The 18,383-nt window shown below is 42.5% G+C and overlaps 1 protein-coding gene across 1 annotated transcript in view; it reads left to right on the top strand.

Moving 5' to 3' along the window:
• The window catches only part of LOC119647649 (titin-like), a 448,809-nt gene that overhangs the window by 57,041 nt on the left and 373,385 nt on the right, over positions 1–18,383 (top strand). The window contains 3 exon segments of the mRNA XM_038048710.1: positions 88–105; positions 662–752; positions 14,679–14,861. Of these exon segments, the coding sequence (XP_037904638.1) occupies positions 88–105; positions 662–752; positions 14,679–14,861 (292 nt within the window).

The following is an 18,383-nucleotide window of genomic DNA, read 5'->3' as shown; positions in this document are numbered from 1 at the left end:
ATGAATAAAAATGAATAATTCTCATAAACAATATTTTTATCTGAAAATAGAATCTTTTCGTTGTTTAATTTGAACTTTGCTTTTCAGCTATATTTATCGAATGGGGTAGAAAACTTGAATAACTTAAACGCTCTCGCTTTAAATTTCAATGCTTCCTTACTCTTTCAGCATTGTCTATTTTAAATATGAAATTTGTAGCGGAACGAGGTCAACGTAGTACTTTTCAGGTAAATAAATTAAATAATATTTATATTTAGTCTGGTTTACTGAATACTTTACTACATTGTGTCTATAAGTTCCATCTCTGGAAAACTAAACTATAAATTAAAATTGGATAATGTTCAAAAACAGCATAAATCTTAAAATCCGGCAATAAATTTCTGTAGTAGAAATTCTTGAAAGTAAACGGCGGTTGCTGATCTAATAAGTTGAGTCATCTATCAAAAATGAAGTTTATTAAACACTGACGAAAGATGTCACGCAGTATCTAAATACAGCTTTTCATGAGTTACTTACTTACACACATTACTTACAACTAAAATAATTAGTATCTTTCTATGTTATAATAAGACTACAATAGGATTTTCGCTAGGATCTTCAGAGAAATTGCAATTTCTTCTCGAATCCTTACATTCATTGTCATTCTCACCTTCCTCCTTAGATATCAAGAGGACAAGAAACATATTTTGATTAAGATCTACTCTTTTACAAAAATAAGGGATCAAATGATTCCCGGAGTGCATAATGTACAAGTATATAGTGCCCTCCTCTCTTTTTTGTGAGTTTTCTTGTCAGCGTACGCATGGGGATTGTTGCGTTGTCCACGTTGTTCACATCAAAGATTTCGCACAACTGTTCATTGCACGTGATACTTTAGTCCAAGACTAGCCGCTTACAGATATTGACGATATATTCAGATGCTCTTGCAATTGGCCAAACGATATTGTGTCACCACTCGGATTCAGCGGAGGAACCCGGGACGCGATTCCGCCAATGGTGTCACCGGGCGAACCAGACGCTTCGCGAACGCTTTGTTGAAATGTGTTCCTTTTCGACGACGAAAGGTTACAGTCTCGACAAAGAGTCCCATTTGGGCCCACCCCAGACGTCCAGCTTGAAAGAGTCTTCCCGCCACCTCGGGACTTTAAAGTGGAACTTATATGGCAAGTGCAGCGACCTCCGAGAAAAGTCCACCCTAATGAGAACCTGCGAACATGCCTCGAGATACCTGGGGGTGCCAACCTCAGATGCAGCATGCCGAAGTCACTTAACCCTGCTCTGACAGTGTCGGCGGGCAAATTCTTCCCTTACACCATCTCCGCGAGGATGGCCATGAATTCAGCTTGGTGGAAGAAAACAAAAGGCAAGAGCTGCCACGACGACTGATCGTTGCTAGTCATTAAGGCGGCCTTCAGTGTCTAGTGTCAACGTTCCAGCATCCCATTGGACTGCCGATGGTGTGCCATGGTCCTGTGGCGTTTGGACTCCAGGAGCTTGCCCAACTCCTAGCAAAAGGTACACTCAAATTGCGTTCCCTGCTCCGTGATAATTAAGTCAGTTATACCAAAACGCGGGATCCATTCTCGACAGAGGCCATCGCGTAAACCTGCGGATGATAACGAGGCAATACTTGCAACCGCGATTAAAAACAGAACAAATTGTATAAACTGGTCTTCCAGGTTGGATAGGGCTGACAACCTTAAACGGAAAACAACATGTTACAAAGCCACAAAGAAGCCTCGGACTGGATTGACTATACAATGACGAACCCGGTAACGAAAACGGAATAATGGTTTGTGCATTTTCCCATGGAACGTGCGCTCCCTGTACAGAGACGGAACTGCCAAGCAGATACCCTATCCCAATATAAGCCTGATGTGACAGCATTGCAGAAAATACGTTGGACAAGGACCGGTTTCCTGAGGAAAAGTCACTACACCATATATTATAGTGGCCATCCAGTAAACCATGTGCTCGGAGTAGGTTTCTTAGTCAGCCAAAAATGAAACCTGCTGTTATCTGTTTTGAAAACATAAGCGAAAGGCTATGCACCTTACACTTGCGAGGCAAATTTAGAAATATAAGCCTCTTCAACGTTCACGCCCCTGCAGAGGAGACTGCAGAGTCGGAAAAGGATACCTTCTACGAGGCAGTAGAACGAACCCTTGAAGCCTGTCCCAGATATGATATCAAAATCATACATGGGGATTTTAACAGACAAGTAGGGACGGAGCCCGTACTAGGGCGATACGCTGGCTCCCATAGCTTACATCAAAATACAAATGAAAACGAACTGCGGATTATTCAATTAGCAGTGTGACACGAAATGGTTATTGGAAGTACCTGGTTTACGCGGAAAGCGGTCCACAAACATACATGGGCCTCTCCAGACGGGGCCACTTTCAACCAAATTGACCACGTATTGATTGAACGCCGCCACCTCTCAGCCTTGATGAGTGTCAGAATATATAGGGGACCCAATATAGACTCGGATCTCTCGTTGGCACGGTGCTCCAAGCTCCAATAACAACACCACCCAGAATCCCCTCCGACAATCAGGTAAGAGTTGAAGCCATCCACAACACAACGTTCCACAACACGAATAATAGGGGGAAATGGGTGCCCCAATAACCGCAGTCAACAAAGGTCCTGGAGATCAGCTGAAGAACATACTTGACCCCAGCCGCAAAAGGGATCGGAACGGTTGGTTTGACGATGAATGTTAGCTAGCAACGAAACGGTAAAATGCTGCATACCGAGTAATGTTGCATTCTCAAAGGATGCGGGCATGCGGAGAGACTTATCAGTGAACCGAAGATAGGAAATTCCTTGAACTTGTATTTGGAGTTTGCCTTCAGGTTCCGAGTCTCTGCGTTGTCCTTTTGCGCCTCGGCAATTACTGTATCGATCATGGCAAGGACTACAACCTCTGGCATTCGGGACAAAGCGCCCACAATGACGTTATCTTTTCCAGACCCAGACAAGGGAGAATCACTTAATGAGGAACCAGCTCGGGCAGGAAATGATGATAGAAGTTTCACAAGTCCAAGAACTTTCGCAGATCCTTCACCGTGGTTGGCACCGGAAGTTTTTAATCACTTCAACCTTGTCTGGGTCTGGCCGAATTCCGTCAGGGGTGATCATGTGGTCGAGAAATTTCACCTGCTTTTATAGGAATTTGCCCTTTTTAGCGCTTAGAATGTTGAAAAATGCACTCGAGATAGTCCAAATGCTCAGATCGGAAGAAGCTGCGTTGCACAAGCTGAAAGTCATCCTGGTGAACTCGAAGGTAGGTCTTTGCGAGCTTTGGATGGGTGTAAGAGAGATTTGGTGATATGCCATAACCAGATTCAAGGTCGTGAAAACACGGCAGTTTTTTCGAGGAATGCGCGAAGTCATGGTTAAATGGAATAAGGTATCGGTCGGGAATTGTCTTAGCATGCAAGCACCTGTAATCTCCGCAAGGCCTCCAGTCAGGGGACCATATGGAGTCGAAATGAAGAATAGCTATTGGAAGATCGCTATACCTGTTTCTTTGCAACAGCTAGCTTCCCTGTTAGGGGACGCACCTTTGAGAAAATCGGAGAGTCGGTAGTGTTGACGTAGTGTGGAAAATCTTACTTAACTAGCTAACTTGCTGTTGTTGCCATATTTTCGGAGGAGTGCGCGAATGCGATGATCGACAATGTCCTCAAAAACAGCTCCGCGCCCGTGTCAAACAGAAAGCGACTTCTGTTCAGAGGGTCGAAAATTGTAATGCGATGTGGTACTGCCCTACGAGTAGCCACCGCCGCCATCGCCAGGGAGCGTAGTTCCCGTCGTTTTGTCCTCATGCGACATGTTGCGATAAATTAAAAATGGTCTATAATTCATATACACGACTTTAAAATCTAGTTCACGTCTAGAAACATAAATTTATCAATCTCTAACAACATGTGGCTCATAAAAAGGATTAAAACATTAACTCAACGTAAAACACAATTATTTTTTATTCTGGAAGCCAATATTTCGGAAATCAGTGCATTCAACAATCATCAATCAACGGTCTGCTGGCATTGCCAGAGCTGAGTTGAGTCCTGCCTTAGTGAGTCCCGCCGACGTTCCAGACGAATTTTCCATTATGGATCTCTTTGGTCACTCAAACCAATAGCGCGAAAGTGAATCTCCTGATCGTGCAATCTGACAGCCGTAACTGCACCACAATACACAAGTGATTGTAGTTGCAGCAGCGCCATATCAGCACACAGTCTAGGTGCAATCTCATCATTGATTTGAGATAGAATTTTCGGAGTTGCTGGAGGTGCATTGAGCCTGGGCATACCTGGTCTATGCAAAGAACCCATTCCTCTATACATAGATTTCTATACACGCTCTTTGGAATTCGTTCCGAACCTCAGCGGAACCTCAGCTGGACGGTGGAGAAGAGTGCTTCGGAGAGTACTTAAACTGTTGCCTGCAGGGCAGCCTGGTGTTGTTGATGCCATCGACGCTTGGTCCCCAGTTTCCACGATGACCTCGCTTCGAACACACGCCCTGATGATACCCGGGATTGTGCCGCTGCGAGTTGTAAAGCGGCACTGGTCTGCGACTCGCTGCACAGTCAGGTGCGCGAATTACCAGAAACGCTCGACGAATCTCGGATGCAACAAGGGGCGGTAAGATGTTGTACCCACCCCCGTCGTTATCTCGTAGTTGGAGCGGATGATGGAGAGATTCATTTACTCAGTCCACTTCATCCGCTGCCTACGCGAATCTGCTGAAGTGGTTGCCACAGATTGTGGCAACACAGCTGCAATAGGCGGAGCAATGCTCCTGGTCGTCGTGGCGCCTAGATGCCCCACGACTAGCGGTTTCGAGGCCATGCTGTCAATTACGGGAGCCCGAACCAGTCACCAAGTCAGACGATTCCCGCCGGTTATCCGTGCCGGACCTTAAATTTCTTCTTCTTCTTATAGATTGATTTGCATTTTATAGCTAACTGCCAACTATTATTATTATTGTAATTTTCCTCCGAAGTGAGCTCTTAATTTGGGTATGAAGGTCGTTAGTTTTGAATAAAGTAGATTTTTTCAGTTATCTTGCTAACATTTCCGCTTAGATCTTCAGGGTCAGAGTCAGTTTTGATTTTTGTCAATATCCCAGGTATGACAGGTTCTCCTTGCATTAGATAATAATTGCCAGTATTTGTTGATTACAACCTTGGTCGATCCAAAATTTTCGTTCTTCTTGGAGTTTGCTCCGATTGTCCACACTTGCACTTGGGTTTGTCTATCTGTCTGTCCTTTCATATAGTATTTTCTGTGAAGTTTAAGGTGGCTTTCCATACATGTGAAAGGGGAGTGTAAAATTTTTTTCTCGCAGTATGTTGTTAATCAAACTGACAGCTTCAATTATTACTTTCTAAAGCTGATATCATTTATGATATCACGTCAGAAATAAGGGAGTGCGGGGATCAATATGTATGTCACAAAACGTGACATATAAATGGGGACCGCAGGAACACGTCTTATTTCTATTTTTTTTTAGTTACTTGAATACCAGTATCAATCACTCGAGACATACGTATACATATGTGTATATGTACATGCATATGAAGTTTGCGACATTAACTTTCGCTCCACCATTCATAAATTTCGTTCTAATTAGATGATTGAGAATATGACGCCAACTATGATGACACACATTTAAATGATTGAAAATATTTTTCAAATGGTCTAAGAGCTATTTCAAGGAGCAAACTAAATATAAATTCATTTTGAATTAACGGACAAACACAACTCTTACCCTCGCATATACAATAATTTTGAAAGAAATATTACTCGGAAAATTCCCGGCATATTCTCAGCACTTCCACATTACCGATTCACGACATGAGCTAAGCACGCTTTCCCGTTGATTGCTGTTGGGAAATGGCCAAAATATATTATTTTATATCAAAATAAATGAGACAACATCTATTTCATTCAGATTTCATTCATATTTATTTCAGTTTACTTTACTTTCTTTTCTTTCTTTTCCTATTAAGTGTGTAGGCGATTGTTTACCTCAAAATATGCGAAAATGAGCAAATTTATTACATTCAAATGGAAAATAAAAACAAACACTTTTTTCTGGACACAGGATATGAATTCAGTTTGTCCGTTTTATATAACACAGATTATATGATGATTGTCTTCCCAATGAAAATAGCTCGGCTTTGGTTATATTTATCTGCACCTAAATCTTTTTGAGGAGATTAGTATCTAATTGCGTATTTTCCCGAAAAATGAGATTTTATTGTAGTTCACTAGGATTTTTTTTCTTCAGAATTTAATTTTAAAATCTAAAGATGAAAATGGAAGAAGGAAAGAAAATTGTATGAAAAAGTTGCAATACACAGTTCATGAAGGAGTCATATTCTAATGATTTTACAAAAAGATTTAAGGAGATTAATTCAACTCATTTAGTTTTTGAAAAAAACAAATAGCATCGAAAACGAAAAAATACCTGCGAATTATCAAAATAGTTTAGATATGTGCAGGTTACGCTGAGTCTAAAATTAAAAAAAATTAAAAAAAAAAAATAGGAACAAAGATTATGTGAATAAAGCATTCAGTGAAAGTGAATTGAGAATGAAACGGCCCTCTCCAAACATCTGAAAGTATTTCTCTTATATATCTCTTATATAACGTTATGGAGTACGTCATCTGCTACGCTCTACGGAACTATCTAGAGATATTAGATCGTGGGGCGTGTTAAATTCCTACCGGCTTACTCCAACGGTAAGAATTGTTCCCTCCCTGCCACTTTTTCGTAAACGCTCTAACCTTCGGAACGCTCTAACCTTCAAAGCTCCTCCTAAATACAGGTTATGATGCCACTAGCTGCATTCCACACATCTTAGGATTCGAACATTTGCAGAAAAATTGTCTCTGCAAGGGTCTTGGCAAGAGAAGTTGAAGCTGTTCCCTCTCATTTGCAAATCTCGGTCCTCGTATTCGTTTAGACACTCAGGGCAGAAGGCAGAATTGTCATGTCCAAAACGTTGTAAATATCTCCGATATCCACCATCCTCAGTCAGAAACTGAGTCAACCTATATACCATTTTGAAGCTTAGGCCCTCCCCATTCTCAGTGTTAACAGAGATATAAGCGTTTAAAGTTTTTCCAAAGTTGGATGTTTGTTATCAGCTTGTGCGTCCATTCCTCCTTGTGAAAATTGTCCCAATGTTTCTACCACACCCTGGCTGCGCCCTGTGTTCCCGTCGTCGATCTGCAGCATTTTGGTCACTGCGTACTTTCCAGTTGTATAATCTTCGCATCTAATCATAATAACACACTCTGGTCTCCTCGATTGTTTGGGTCCTCCAATATTGGACATCATGCCAGTTAACGTTCCTTGAAGGTCAATCGATGATCCAGTATAACGCCGAGGTGTTTGATGAAAAGCTTGAACTCTATCACAAGCTGTCCCAGACGAAAACGTAGAATTTCTTTCAGTTTACGCCTGTTGACCAACACAGCATCAGTTTTGGGTTCCGCCAACTCTAATCCATATGATACCAACCAATTCTTGATCACCTTAACCGATGCCTCATAAGCCCAGGCAATAACCTCCAAGTGTTTGTCTACTAAAATAATGGCGATGCCGTCTGCTTAGAGTCGGGAAGGTGTCCTCTTCCAAGCTGCTATTAAAAGTGGAAATGAACCATTCTGGTTTTGCTTTTATCGCTGTCTTTAAAGTCACGTGCGTTTTTAGCCCCTCATCATCATCAACGGCGCAACAACCGGTATCCGGTCTAGGCCTGCCTTAATAAGGAACTCCAGACATCCCGGTTTTGCGCCAAGGTCCACCAATTCGATATCCCTAAAAGTTGTCTGGCGTCCTGGCCTACGCCATTGCTCCATCTTAGGCAGGGTCTGCCTCGTCTTCTTTTCCTACCATAGATATTGCCCTTATAGACTTTCCGGGCGGGATCATCTTCATCCATACGAATTAAGTGACCCGCCCACCGTAACCTATTGAGCCGGATTTTATCCACAACCGTACGGTCATGGTATCGCTCATAGATTTCGTCATTGTGTAGGCTACGGAATCGTCCATCCTCATGTAGGGGGCCAAAAATTCTTCGGAGGATTCTTCTCTCGAACGCGGCCAAGAGTTCGCAATTTTTCTTGCTAAGAACCCAAGTTTCCGAGGAATACATGAGGACTGGCAAGATCATAGTCTTGTACAGTAAGAGCTTTGACCCTATGGTGAGACGTTTCGAGCGGAACAGTCTTTGTAAGCTAAAATAGGCTCTGTTGGCTAACAACAACCGTGCGCGGATTTCATCATCGTAGTTGTTATCGGTTGTGATTTTCGACCCTAGATAGGAGAAATTTTCAACGGTGTTCGTGTTCGTGTTTGTGTTTGACCAGTGCGGTTTGATGTTGTTGGTTGACTCGTCTTCGGTGCTGACGTTGCCTCCATATATTTTGTCTTGCCTTCATTGATGTGCAGCCCAAGATCTCGCGCCGCCTGCTCGATCTGGATGAAGGCAGTTTGTACGTCTCGGGTGGTTCTCCCCATGATGTCGATATCGTCAGCATAGGCGAGTAGTTGGGTGGACTTGAAGAGGATCGTACCTCTTGCATTCACCTCAGCATCACGGATCACTTTCTCGAGGGCCAGGTTAAAGAGGACGCATGATAGCGCATCCCCTTGTCGTAGGCCGTTGTTGATGTCGAATGGTCTTGAGAGTGATCCTACTACTTTTATCTGGCCTCGCACATTGGTCAGGGTCAGCCTAGTCAGTCTTATTAATTTCGTCCGGATACCGAATTATCTCATGGCCGTGTACAGTTTTACCCTGGCTACGATATCATAGGCTTGTCCATATTCCAACAGTTTTTCCATCGCTTGCCGCACAGAGAAAATGTGATCTGTTGCTGATTTGCCTGGAGTGAAGCCTCTTTGGTATGGGCCAATGATGTTCTGGGCATATGGGGCTATCCGGCCTAGCAAGATAGTGGAGAATATCTTATAGATGGTACTCAGCAAGCTAATACCTCTATAATTGCTGCACTGTGTGATATCTCCCTTTTTATGTATGAGACCGATAATGTCTCGTTGCCAATCGTCAGGCATTGATTCGCTGTCCCATACCTTGAGCACAAGTTGATGAACCACTTGGCGTAACTGGTCGCCTCCATATTTAACTAATTCGGCTGTAATTCCATCGGCACCTGGCGACTTATAATTTTTTAGCTGATGAATTGCACAGACTGTTTCTCCTAAACTTGGTGGTGGTAGTATTTGCCCGTCGTCTTCAGTTGGCAGGACCTACAACTCGCCGATGTTCTGGTTGTTCAGTAGCTCATCAAAGTACTCAACCCATCGCTCTAATATGCCCATTCTGTCGGAAATCAGATTTCCCTCTTTGTCTCGGCAGGATGAGCATCGAGGTGTATAAGACTTCATCCTGCTGACTTGTTGATAAAACTCCCGCGCCTGGTGCGGTTACTCCCTGGACTTTTCTAGTTCACGGATTTATCGGTTCTCCCAGGCTTCCTTATTCCGTCTGTGAAGTCGCTTCTCCGCTCGACGGAGTTCGCGATAAGTCTCTGCGCGTGCCTGCGTTCTTTGAGAATGCAACATTGCTCGGTATGCTGCATTCTTCCGTTCCGGTGCTAGCTTACATTCATCGTCAAACCAGCCGTTCCGACTCCTTTTGCGGGTGGGGCCAAGTATGTTTGTGGCCATATCCATGATAACGTTCTTCAGGTGATTGTGAAGATCATTTATTGATGCTTCATCTCCAGGTCCTCTGTTGACTGCAGTTATTGCGGCATCCATTTCCCTCTTATAGATGTCGCGGTGGGCTGTGTTGTGGATGGCTTCAGTGTTCACTCTCACCTGATTGTCAGAGGGGATTCTAGGTGGTATTGTTATTCGAGCTCGTAGCACCATGCCAACGAGATAGTGATCCGAGTCTATATTGGCCCCCTTATATGTTCTGACATTCATCAAGGCTGAGAGCGGGCGATGTTCGATCAACACGTGGCCAATTTGGTTGAAAGTGGTCCCGTCTGGAGAGGCCCACGTATGTTTGTGGACCGCTTTCCGCGCAAACCAGGTACTTCCAACAACCATTTCGTGTGACCCTGCTAATTGAATAGTCCGTAGTCCGTTATCATTTGTTTTTTCGTGTAAGCTATGCGAGCCAACGTATCGCCTGAATACGGGCTCCTTCCCTACTTGGCTGTTAAAATCCCCAAGTATGATTTTGATATCATATCTGGGACAGGCTTCGAGGGTTCCTTCTACTGGTATCGAAGGTTGAGGGTGCGGAGTCGTAACGGATAGTCAACCCGTGAAAGATTCTTCTTGTAAAAGAGGATCCGACTGAGTTTGCGTTGTACAACTTCAAGAGCACGACAGTCACGGATGCGGAAGGGGGACCAGGGTACACAGCAATATTCAAGGATGTTTCCGACAAGGGAGTTGATGAATGTTAAAGAGGGTTGAATTGAGGTAAAATTGGAAGAGGAACGTAGGATAAAACCAGACATTTTGGAAGTTATATTGATGATGTCAACGAAGTGGCAATTGAAACAAAGTTTGTCATCAAATATTACAAACAAGTCTTGGAAGGAGGTCAGTACTGAAAGGGGTTGTCCACTAAGAGAATTGGAGAAAAATGTTGGGGGACCACCAACGGACCACATTATCAAAGCTGGACTATAAGAGAGCACAGTACAGCGGAAACAAAACAGATGCAAATAATTTAAAGTCTCCTGCGTAAAACAAACAAGAGCAGGTGAGGACGGAGGCGAGGTCATTGATAAAAGGTAGGAATAGTAAGGAGCCAAGTATAGTGCCTTGAAGAATAATAATAATAAAAGAGAGAAGGAACGAGATGAGTGACCATGAAAAGAAACTTTGCAGGAACGATAAGAGAGGTAGGAGGAAAGCCAGGAGGGAAGTTGAGTAAAGAGGGTTTAGAAAGGAGTACAATTATGGTTAACGGTATCAAAGGCGTTGGAGAAGTCAGTATAAATAGCATGTACCTCCTGTCGCGAATTAAGGCATTGTTGTCCGCAGTATGCCTACAGATCTCCTCTAGTTTCACCCAGGTAGTCTTAGGCTTACTGTCCTCCATTTGCATAATTAGGATTTTGATTGTTTTCTACAAGAGGAACGGACACATCACTTGGGGTAATTTTGGTCCACGCTTCGTAATAACCTTAATATACAGCTGCCTCTAGCAATATCTTTTGCTTCTTCGTAAAGCATTCTCAAGACACATGATTCCTTTGAGTGTAATTACGCGGTATTTCTAGCAAATTATTTGAAATAATAAAAATTTATTTTTCCTATTCGCTAGTGTTGATTTATACTTTGCAAATACCGATATTTCGGGAACCACTCGTTCCCTTCATTAGCGCTAGCAAGTAACGAAATATCGGTCCTTGTTAGCATTGATGAAGAGAACAAGTGGTTCCCGAAACAAGGACTTGTTAGCACTGATGAAGGCAACAAATGGTTCCCGAAATATCGGTCCTTGTTAGCGCTGATGAAAGGAACAAATGGTTCCTGAAATATCGGGTTTGGGAAAATATAAATCAACACTGACGAATAGGAAAAACACGTTTTTATTATTTCACATTCACATTGACATGATTTCTGTTAATGGTGCGTTTTGACGGCTACTTCAACGAACGAACTGGCGTATAACTTCGCTACTGAACGACCAGAATTCGCTATTTGAACTGTTTTGCCTCCTGGTTGGCAATTTTAAACTCGAGTGATCATTTAGTCATTCCAAATAAAACATGGGTTAACAAGGATTGGTCAGCGACAATAAAAAAGTCTAGGAGACCGAAAACAGTGTGCACTGCAAAAAACATCCAGCGTGTAAAAGGACCTCAAGTATTCCCGGATTAGCATTTCTAACGGAACGGTTAAAATCGTCCCATCGTCCCTAGATATACATTAGTGAGGCTATTCAAGACACTAGTTACGTGAGTTGCAGGGTTCCTTTAGGTTTGAAGTACCGTAAATCCTAGACAACTGCACCAGAAGCCTCTCCATGCCAGTGGATATGCTGTTTCTTAACCTAATTGCTAATCGCTTATATTCACGTAAAATTCTGGGATAGCGGAATGAGAAATAGCACAAAAGTCATAAGGTTATGAACGTTGCATGATTTGTCTGAACTATCTTCCAAGATATAACAAAGTTTTAAAAAGACTGATCCGTCAGTCAAGGCTCCTCAATGTTGTAGAGGCATATTAGGGAAAGACTGACGATTTGGATAACTAGAAGAAGTATGGTTCCTTTAAAAGTCTAGGGATCGAGTAAATATCCTTTGAACTGACACAATTGCATGACAATCACAATTATGGTAAGGAGACCGCAATTCGGAAGGATAGTAAAGAATATTACCGACGAAGGAGTTATAAACGATAACTGACAGATGGATACCAATGAATTGATAGGAAAAACGAAAGCTAAAGTCAGACATTCTGGAAGCTAAACTGGGTACATCGACATAATGAAGATTAAACTGGAGGTTGCAGTCAAACTCCAACTAGAAGATCCTTGTAAGAGGCTATGACTGTTGAAGGCTGATACGATCGAGATAGTTAGCGAGAGCCAGCAGACAGATTTTTTGGAGAATAACAAAACGAATAGCATGTTCTTACATGAAGTGGCAACTTGTTCCGAACGTACTACCGAAATAATGTGTCAAGGCTTAATTAACGGATGCTCTGATCAGTAGGCAACAGGAGATAGTTTTAAATTAGACAGATGAACAACGCAGGAAGATCATGACTGAAAAATGAGAACAAAAATTGGCCTAGGATGGAGCTCTGAGGTATTCCGATGAGGCCTTGAAACTACTTAGGTAAAATTTAAACCAGGAGGGAATAGTTTCTAAAAGTTCATATATTTGGTGGTGAAATTTGATGAGAGGCAAGAAGTCGTGGGGTCTTTATTGTCCTCTTCAAACTTTCCCAATTTTCCGATACTCGTCCCTACGTCTGCCTTAATGCTCATCATCGTGTTCTAGAAATCGATGCGCAAATAGATCATTTTAGTTCCCATGATGTGATCCAGCTTGCTAAGTGCATCTTTGGAAACGTCAATTTCGAAAATAAAACTAGGTGTTGTTTGTAAGAACTACCCTTACCCGTCAATTGACAGATTCAAAATCCGTATTACTCCACTGTATCACACCGAAAGTATAAAGAAGGACGGGAATAGCGAAAGTGTTGATTGCCATGATTTTATTTTTCCTGAACAGCTCAGTTTTGAGGACAAGATCCAGATGTCGTTCAAATTCCCCCAGCAACTTAGATTTAATTATTGCTGACGCTGCCTCACCTCCATAATCAAAAAAAAGTCGTTGCCTAAAATTGTTTTTTAACGTACCGCATTGTTGTTGATTGTTGTAAATATTGTGTGTAAAATGAGCTCCATTTCAGGTATTATAGGTATCCAAGTTCATAACAACCTTTATCCGCCGCTAGTATCTCTCTCTATTTCTGCCCAATAAAATATGTAAACTGTCAAAATGAGCGGCTAAAGTACGAATGAACTTTTAAGCTTTTTATGGAGATCGCTTTGTAATCAACCGGAGAAGGGCTCCATTCTATGTAGCATGCAAGAGTTGCATGCAATTAAGCTCCAAGCTCACTATCGATCAGTTCCCGCCAAGTGAGCCGGTCTATGATTTGGAGATCGCGCCAGAGCACGAGCCCGCCATTATTTGAAATGAATACTCGGAAGAGTTAGCGAGGCCCCAAAAGCTCCACTCATGCCTCATATGTTAGGTGGCCGCCCCGGACAGGTTTTCTTCGCGCGTTCGGTAGTTCCTCGTTCTTGGGTTCTCTTCTGTACTCGCTCGCTACTTTCTGCGAATCGGCTACTTTCTCGTGACCATTGCGACTCGCAGCTTTCTTGAGGCCCTGGTGTCTGGCCTCCCCGCTGTTCTGGGCTCCCCAACCGTCTCGAAGACGGCGATGCTCCAAGAGGCTCCATGCTGATACGACACCTCAGCTAATGTAGATGTTGCCGAATGGTTGTTTCAGATACATGCTGCCCAGTAGCCCCATCGGCCCCATAGATCCCTGGTTTCTCAGTCTCGTTGACGCAACGCGTGTGAGCTGTTGGCTTTCCTCGGAACATTTGCTTTAACTTTAGTTTTAGTGTGTAAATTCTAATCTAGAATCTTGTAACCATCGGCGAAGTGTTTAAGGAATTTTCGGTGTTTTACTAAATTTAGTCTAGGTTTCTTTGCAAAACGACCGTGACATTATTCCCGGAATCCTCGACGGAGTCCAGTGAAAAGTTCTACTCCCCCCAGTTGGCAAAGGTAGTGGCGGTCACGAAGATTAGATAGATAGATGCCAGCTTCCAAGCAGTAAGATCAGTGCGAATTATAATTTTCACGAGCAAGATTGGAAGATAGAACGACGAAAAGGCGCGTTATTTTTAGAATATTTACCATGAAATCATTCTTGGGCTTGTTGGTCGGTACGACCTGAACGTTGTCGCTTGTTGGACGTCGGACGCGAACGCTTGGAGTGTTGAAAGTGTTGCGAATTTCTGGACATCCCAGCTGAAAGAGCCTCGCATTATTCTAAATCCAATTAAGGGTGATCAGGATCAGATACAGGATTATCAGTTTTATCAGTGTTGAGAAGTGAAAGTGGTTACCCAGTCGTTACAGGAGCGCCAAGATGAATTCCTCGGCGTCCACGATATACCCGGAGTCCTTAGAGACGAACCGGGAAAGCGGAGGCGAATCATCCTTGTCGAATGTGAAGTCCACCTCCATAGGCTCCGTAGTCGTCAGAAGTGGTCCCATCCAGATGCTGATAGCTCTGCTCCAGGTATGTAATCTGCACGAGATCTCGTAATTTATTATCTTTTTTTTTCTGTTTTTGGCGCCTATGATTGAATTGGATACGTGAGCCAGTACTTCTGGTAATTTGAGCATGAGCGATCCGTTCTTTTTGCGGCTAGCGCCGTCGGGCGAATTTGTTTACGACGTTGCATAACAAGATCATAAACACGAAAAGGCTGTAAGACCTATCTTTTATTCGGTTGTGGTTTTAATGCTGAACCTTGGTTTCGTGAGCACTCAGACGATGACTTCAGATATTAACATAAAAATGTGATTTTTATGAATGCTGACATTTTCCAAGTGAGATAGGATGGCACGGAACAAGTTAAGAAGCTCACGAGGAGAATCGGATTGAATTTGCATAAGCTGAAAGTAAGATAGTGGCAATTCATACGTTTATTGTTAATTAATTGATTTTTCATGGAACGGATTTTGAAGTTGTTGTAAAGATATCATTCTCAATACTTCCGAAATCTTCTTGAATTAAGTGATCAGTCGGCGCAAAGATTGACTGTAACACAATCTAATTTTATGACTTCTTAAGAAATGAAAAAGAGTGTACAGACCCTAATCGAACTTAAAGTTCATAATTTATGGATTTTACATCGCCCCTTCAAAATGTAAGCCTCTCATACCAAAATATCTTGTGATAATAATAATTACCATTGGCTGGTGTAATACTTTTAATATCCAACATTCAACATCTGAGAAATGACAGAGGTTGTAGTCAAGCTGCTGGTCAAGTAGAACATCCGCAAAAAAGGGTGGAGCGATTTGCTGGGTTTTTCGGGTTTGTCCGCATAATGATGTCAGGCGCAGTCAACAACGGCCGATCAAAATAATGCAGGAAATGCAGGCCAGACGGATGTATCAACATTCTTATCATGAAGAATCAGGAACTGCACGTCAGACGAATGTGTCAAATCCTCCTAAAGAAAAAGGGTACACCGTGCATTTTGGCTAACAATAGGTGCTCATAGTCCTTTAATGCGAAGTGGAGTGAAGTGAAGTGAAAAAGACTGAAACCTGAGGTAAGCAATCAGGTTGATGTTAATTCACTTTCAAAATTTGGGGACTTTGCGCAAGAAGGACATAGGTCTGAGCATTATCAGCAAACTATACCACAATTATGGAAGTGGTGTTTGTAGGGCAATAGGAAGAAAATTTGGACCCGGGGTGGAATTAATGCGAATTTTTTTCATTGAAATTTATATTCCAGACCCCCAAGAAAACTCCGGGTCGGGAGGGAAACCCCTTTTTTACCCCCTCTCTCGTCAGGCCTGGGTGTTTGGATCAGAGGTCATGTAAAAGGAGCTCTGGTAATGGAGGAATGGAAAAGCCTTAGACTTTAATGCATACACCACAAATAGGTATGGTTGAGGTGCACATACAGTTACGGAAACTATACTGCCCAAAGACATAAGGTTTGTTTGGTTTTAGAGATAGATCCACGATGTATAGCTGTATCTTTATATAAGATGAATTTCACTGTGTTTTGTGTCCATCGTATTTCAACCAGCACGAAACGGTTTTAGATATGTGCTCTGCAATCCAAAAAAAATACGGTCTGTGCTACTGAAATAAGAGGGAGACTGGCGAATTCGGAGGACTGAGATCTGATGGGTACCCTCAGGGCTATGTCGTGACCAGTGATGGAAATTAAAAATCTGTAATGCTGCCTAAGCAGGTATTTCGTCCTATCTAGCCAATGAGTCTATAAGAAAGATGTAACGCAAAGCCTCTGCCTAAAACAGAGTACTTCCTATGTTTGAGGAAGTAAGGAGCGATTTTATGGCGAATATGAGAAGCACAGATTAACAATGAGTAAATCGACGTCGCGAAATAGAAGAGAGTCAGTAATACATTTGTCAAAATAAATGATTCTGGACAATTGAAGGGTCAGGTTCCAGAAAGGATTGTCAAATATGGAACGAAAATGAACCGTGGTAGCACGTGCAAAAATCGAAAAACAAATGTACCCATATTGGCTTATTGTATCTGCCGTCAGAAGATCTTCCACTGACGAAGGAAGAGCTAGTCCGCAAAATATATCAAATATAACCTTTGGTCAAAGAGCAATTAGTTCCTGTGATCGGCTTGATCGGCTTCGCCATTTGGCTCTATCGAATGCCTGATCTGGGTGCAATCTCGACGCTTTTAAATTCCCATCCAGCGTATCAAGCCACCGTTGTTTTGGCCTGCCTTTTGGTGGTTTACCATCGACTTCGATGTTCAGACCAATCTTTGCAAGTGACCATACCATCGAAAACGCCTCTCTCGCAATTTTGCCATGATCGGTGCAACCCCATAACGATCGCGGATATCCACCTTTTGGATGTGATCAAACCGTGTGACTCCACTGGTCCAACGTAACATCTTCGTCTCCCTTACCGCAAGATGCCATTCATTGTCTTTTATAGTCGGCCAACACTCAGAACCATAGAGAGCGACAGAACGGACGACATTGCAGTAAATTTTAAATTTGGGACGTTCGTTGATACGTCGATCGCAAAGAACGCCAGTTGTGGAACGCCACTTCATCCAGGTTACGTTAATGCGTGAAGCAATTGCATAACGTAATTCTCGATTGGCTGATAGCGTTGACCCGAGGTATTTAAATCGCTCAGTTCTAGGCAGATCACTGCCGATGACAGTGATTGTGCCTGTTTCATAGGGATCGGTCGTCAAAAATTCAGTTTTGTTTAGATTTAATCTGAGACTGTGTTGCATGAGGCGATCATTCCATTTCTGGACAAGTTGTTCGAGATCATTTTTGCTATCAGATGCTAGAAAGAGAAAGGCACCGTTTTAAATAGTCAGTCGCTCAATTGTCATATCCGTCTTAGAGATTCTTTTCAAATAAACGTAACCTTAAACCTGGAAAAATTCTCCTGGATTCGGAATTTTCTCGGGATCCCGAATAGAGAAGAAAAGTAAAATGATCATACGATTACGGGCTGGCTCCCTCTAGACTCGGTTTTCCTTGTCTATGACCCTGATTGACAAATGTACAGACTGATCGACAGCTTATCACATAATAAGGTGGTAGAACTCAAAAGAATATTTGACCCAATATGGACCTGTGACATCCAATTTTCAAGATATGCTCAGAAAATTGTTACCAAATTTGTTCAAAATGTCCAAAAGAGTCATTAAAGTATATTTACTGAAAGCGCTTTAGTATATTGGAGGTTGTGATTCCAAGAACTACCTTTCCTGCATCATTTTCCTCTTTAATTTTTCTTCTGCACGGCAAGATGAGGTAAGTCCGTCTAAATTTGGTTCCCTATTCCCCTGCTATGAGATTGTTTTTTCAATAACTAACAGGTATTCGGACTTTCAATAGGTCCTCCATACTCTGATGCCCGATGTAGAAGACCTGCTAGAAAAATTTCTCCGACAACTACGGTTCGCCTCAAATTCGGCTCATATAGTTACCATTGAAAGCCAAAGCTTACTGCAATTTATCGTATTTAGACACAATGGTCATACAGGATGAAGAAGCTAT

Source organism: Hermetia illucens, chromosome 2 (genome assembly GCF_905115235.1).
Source record: "Hermetia illucens chromosome 2, iHerIll2.2.curated.20191125, whole genome shotgun sequence".
NCBI lineage: Eukaryota > Metazoa > Arthropoda > Insecta > Diptera > Stratiomyidae > Hermetia > Hermetia illucens.
Note: the sequence above shows the minus strand (reverse complement) of the source record. Positions and strands in the feature narration are given on the sequence as shown.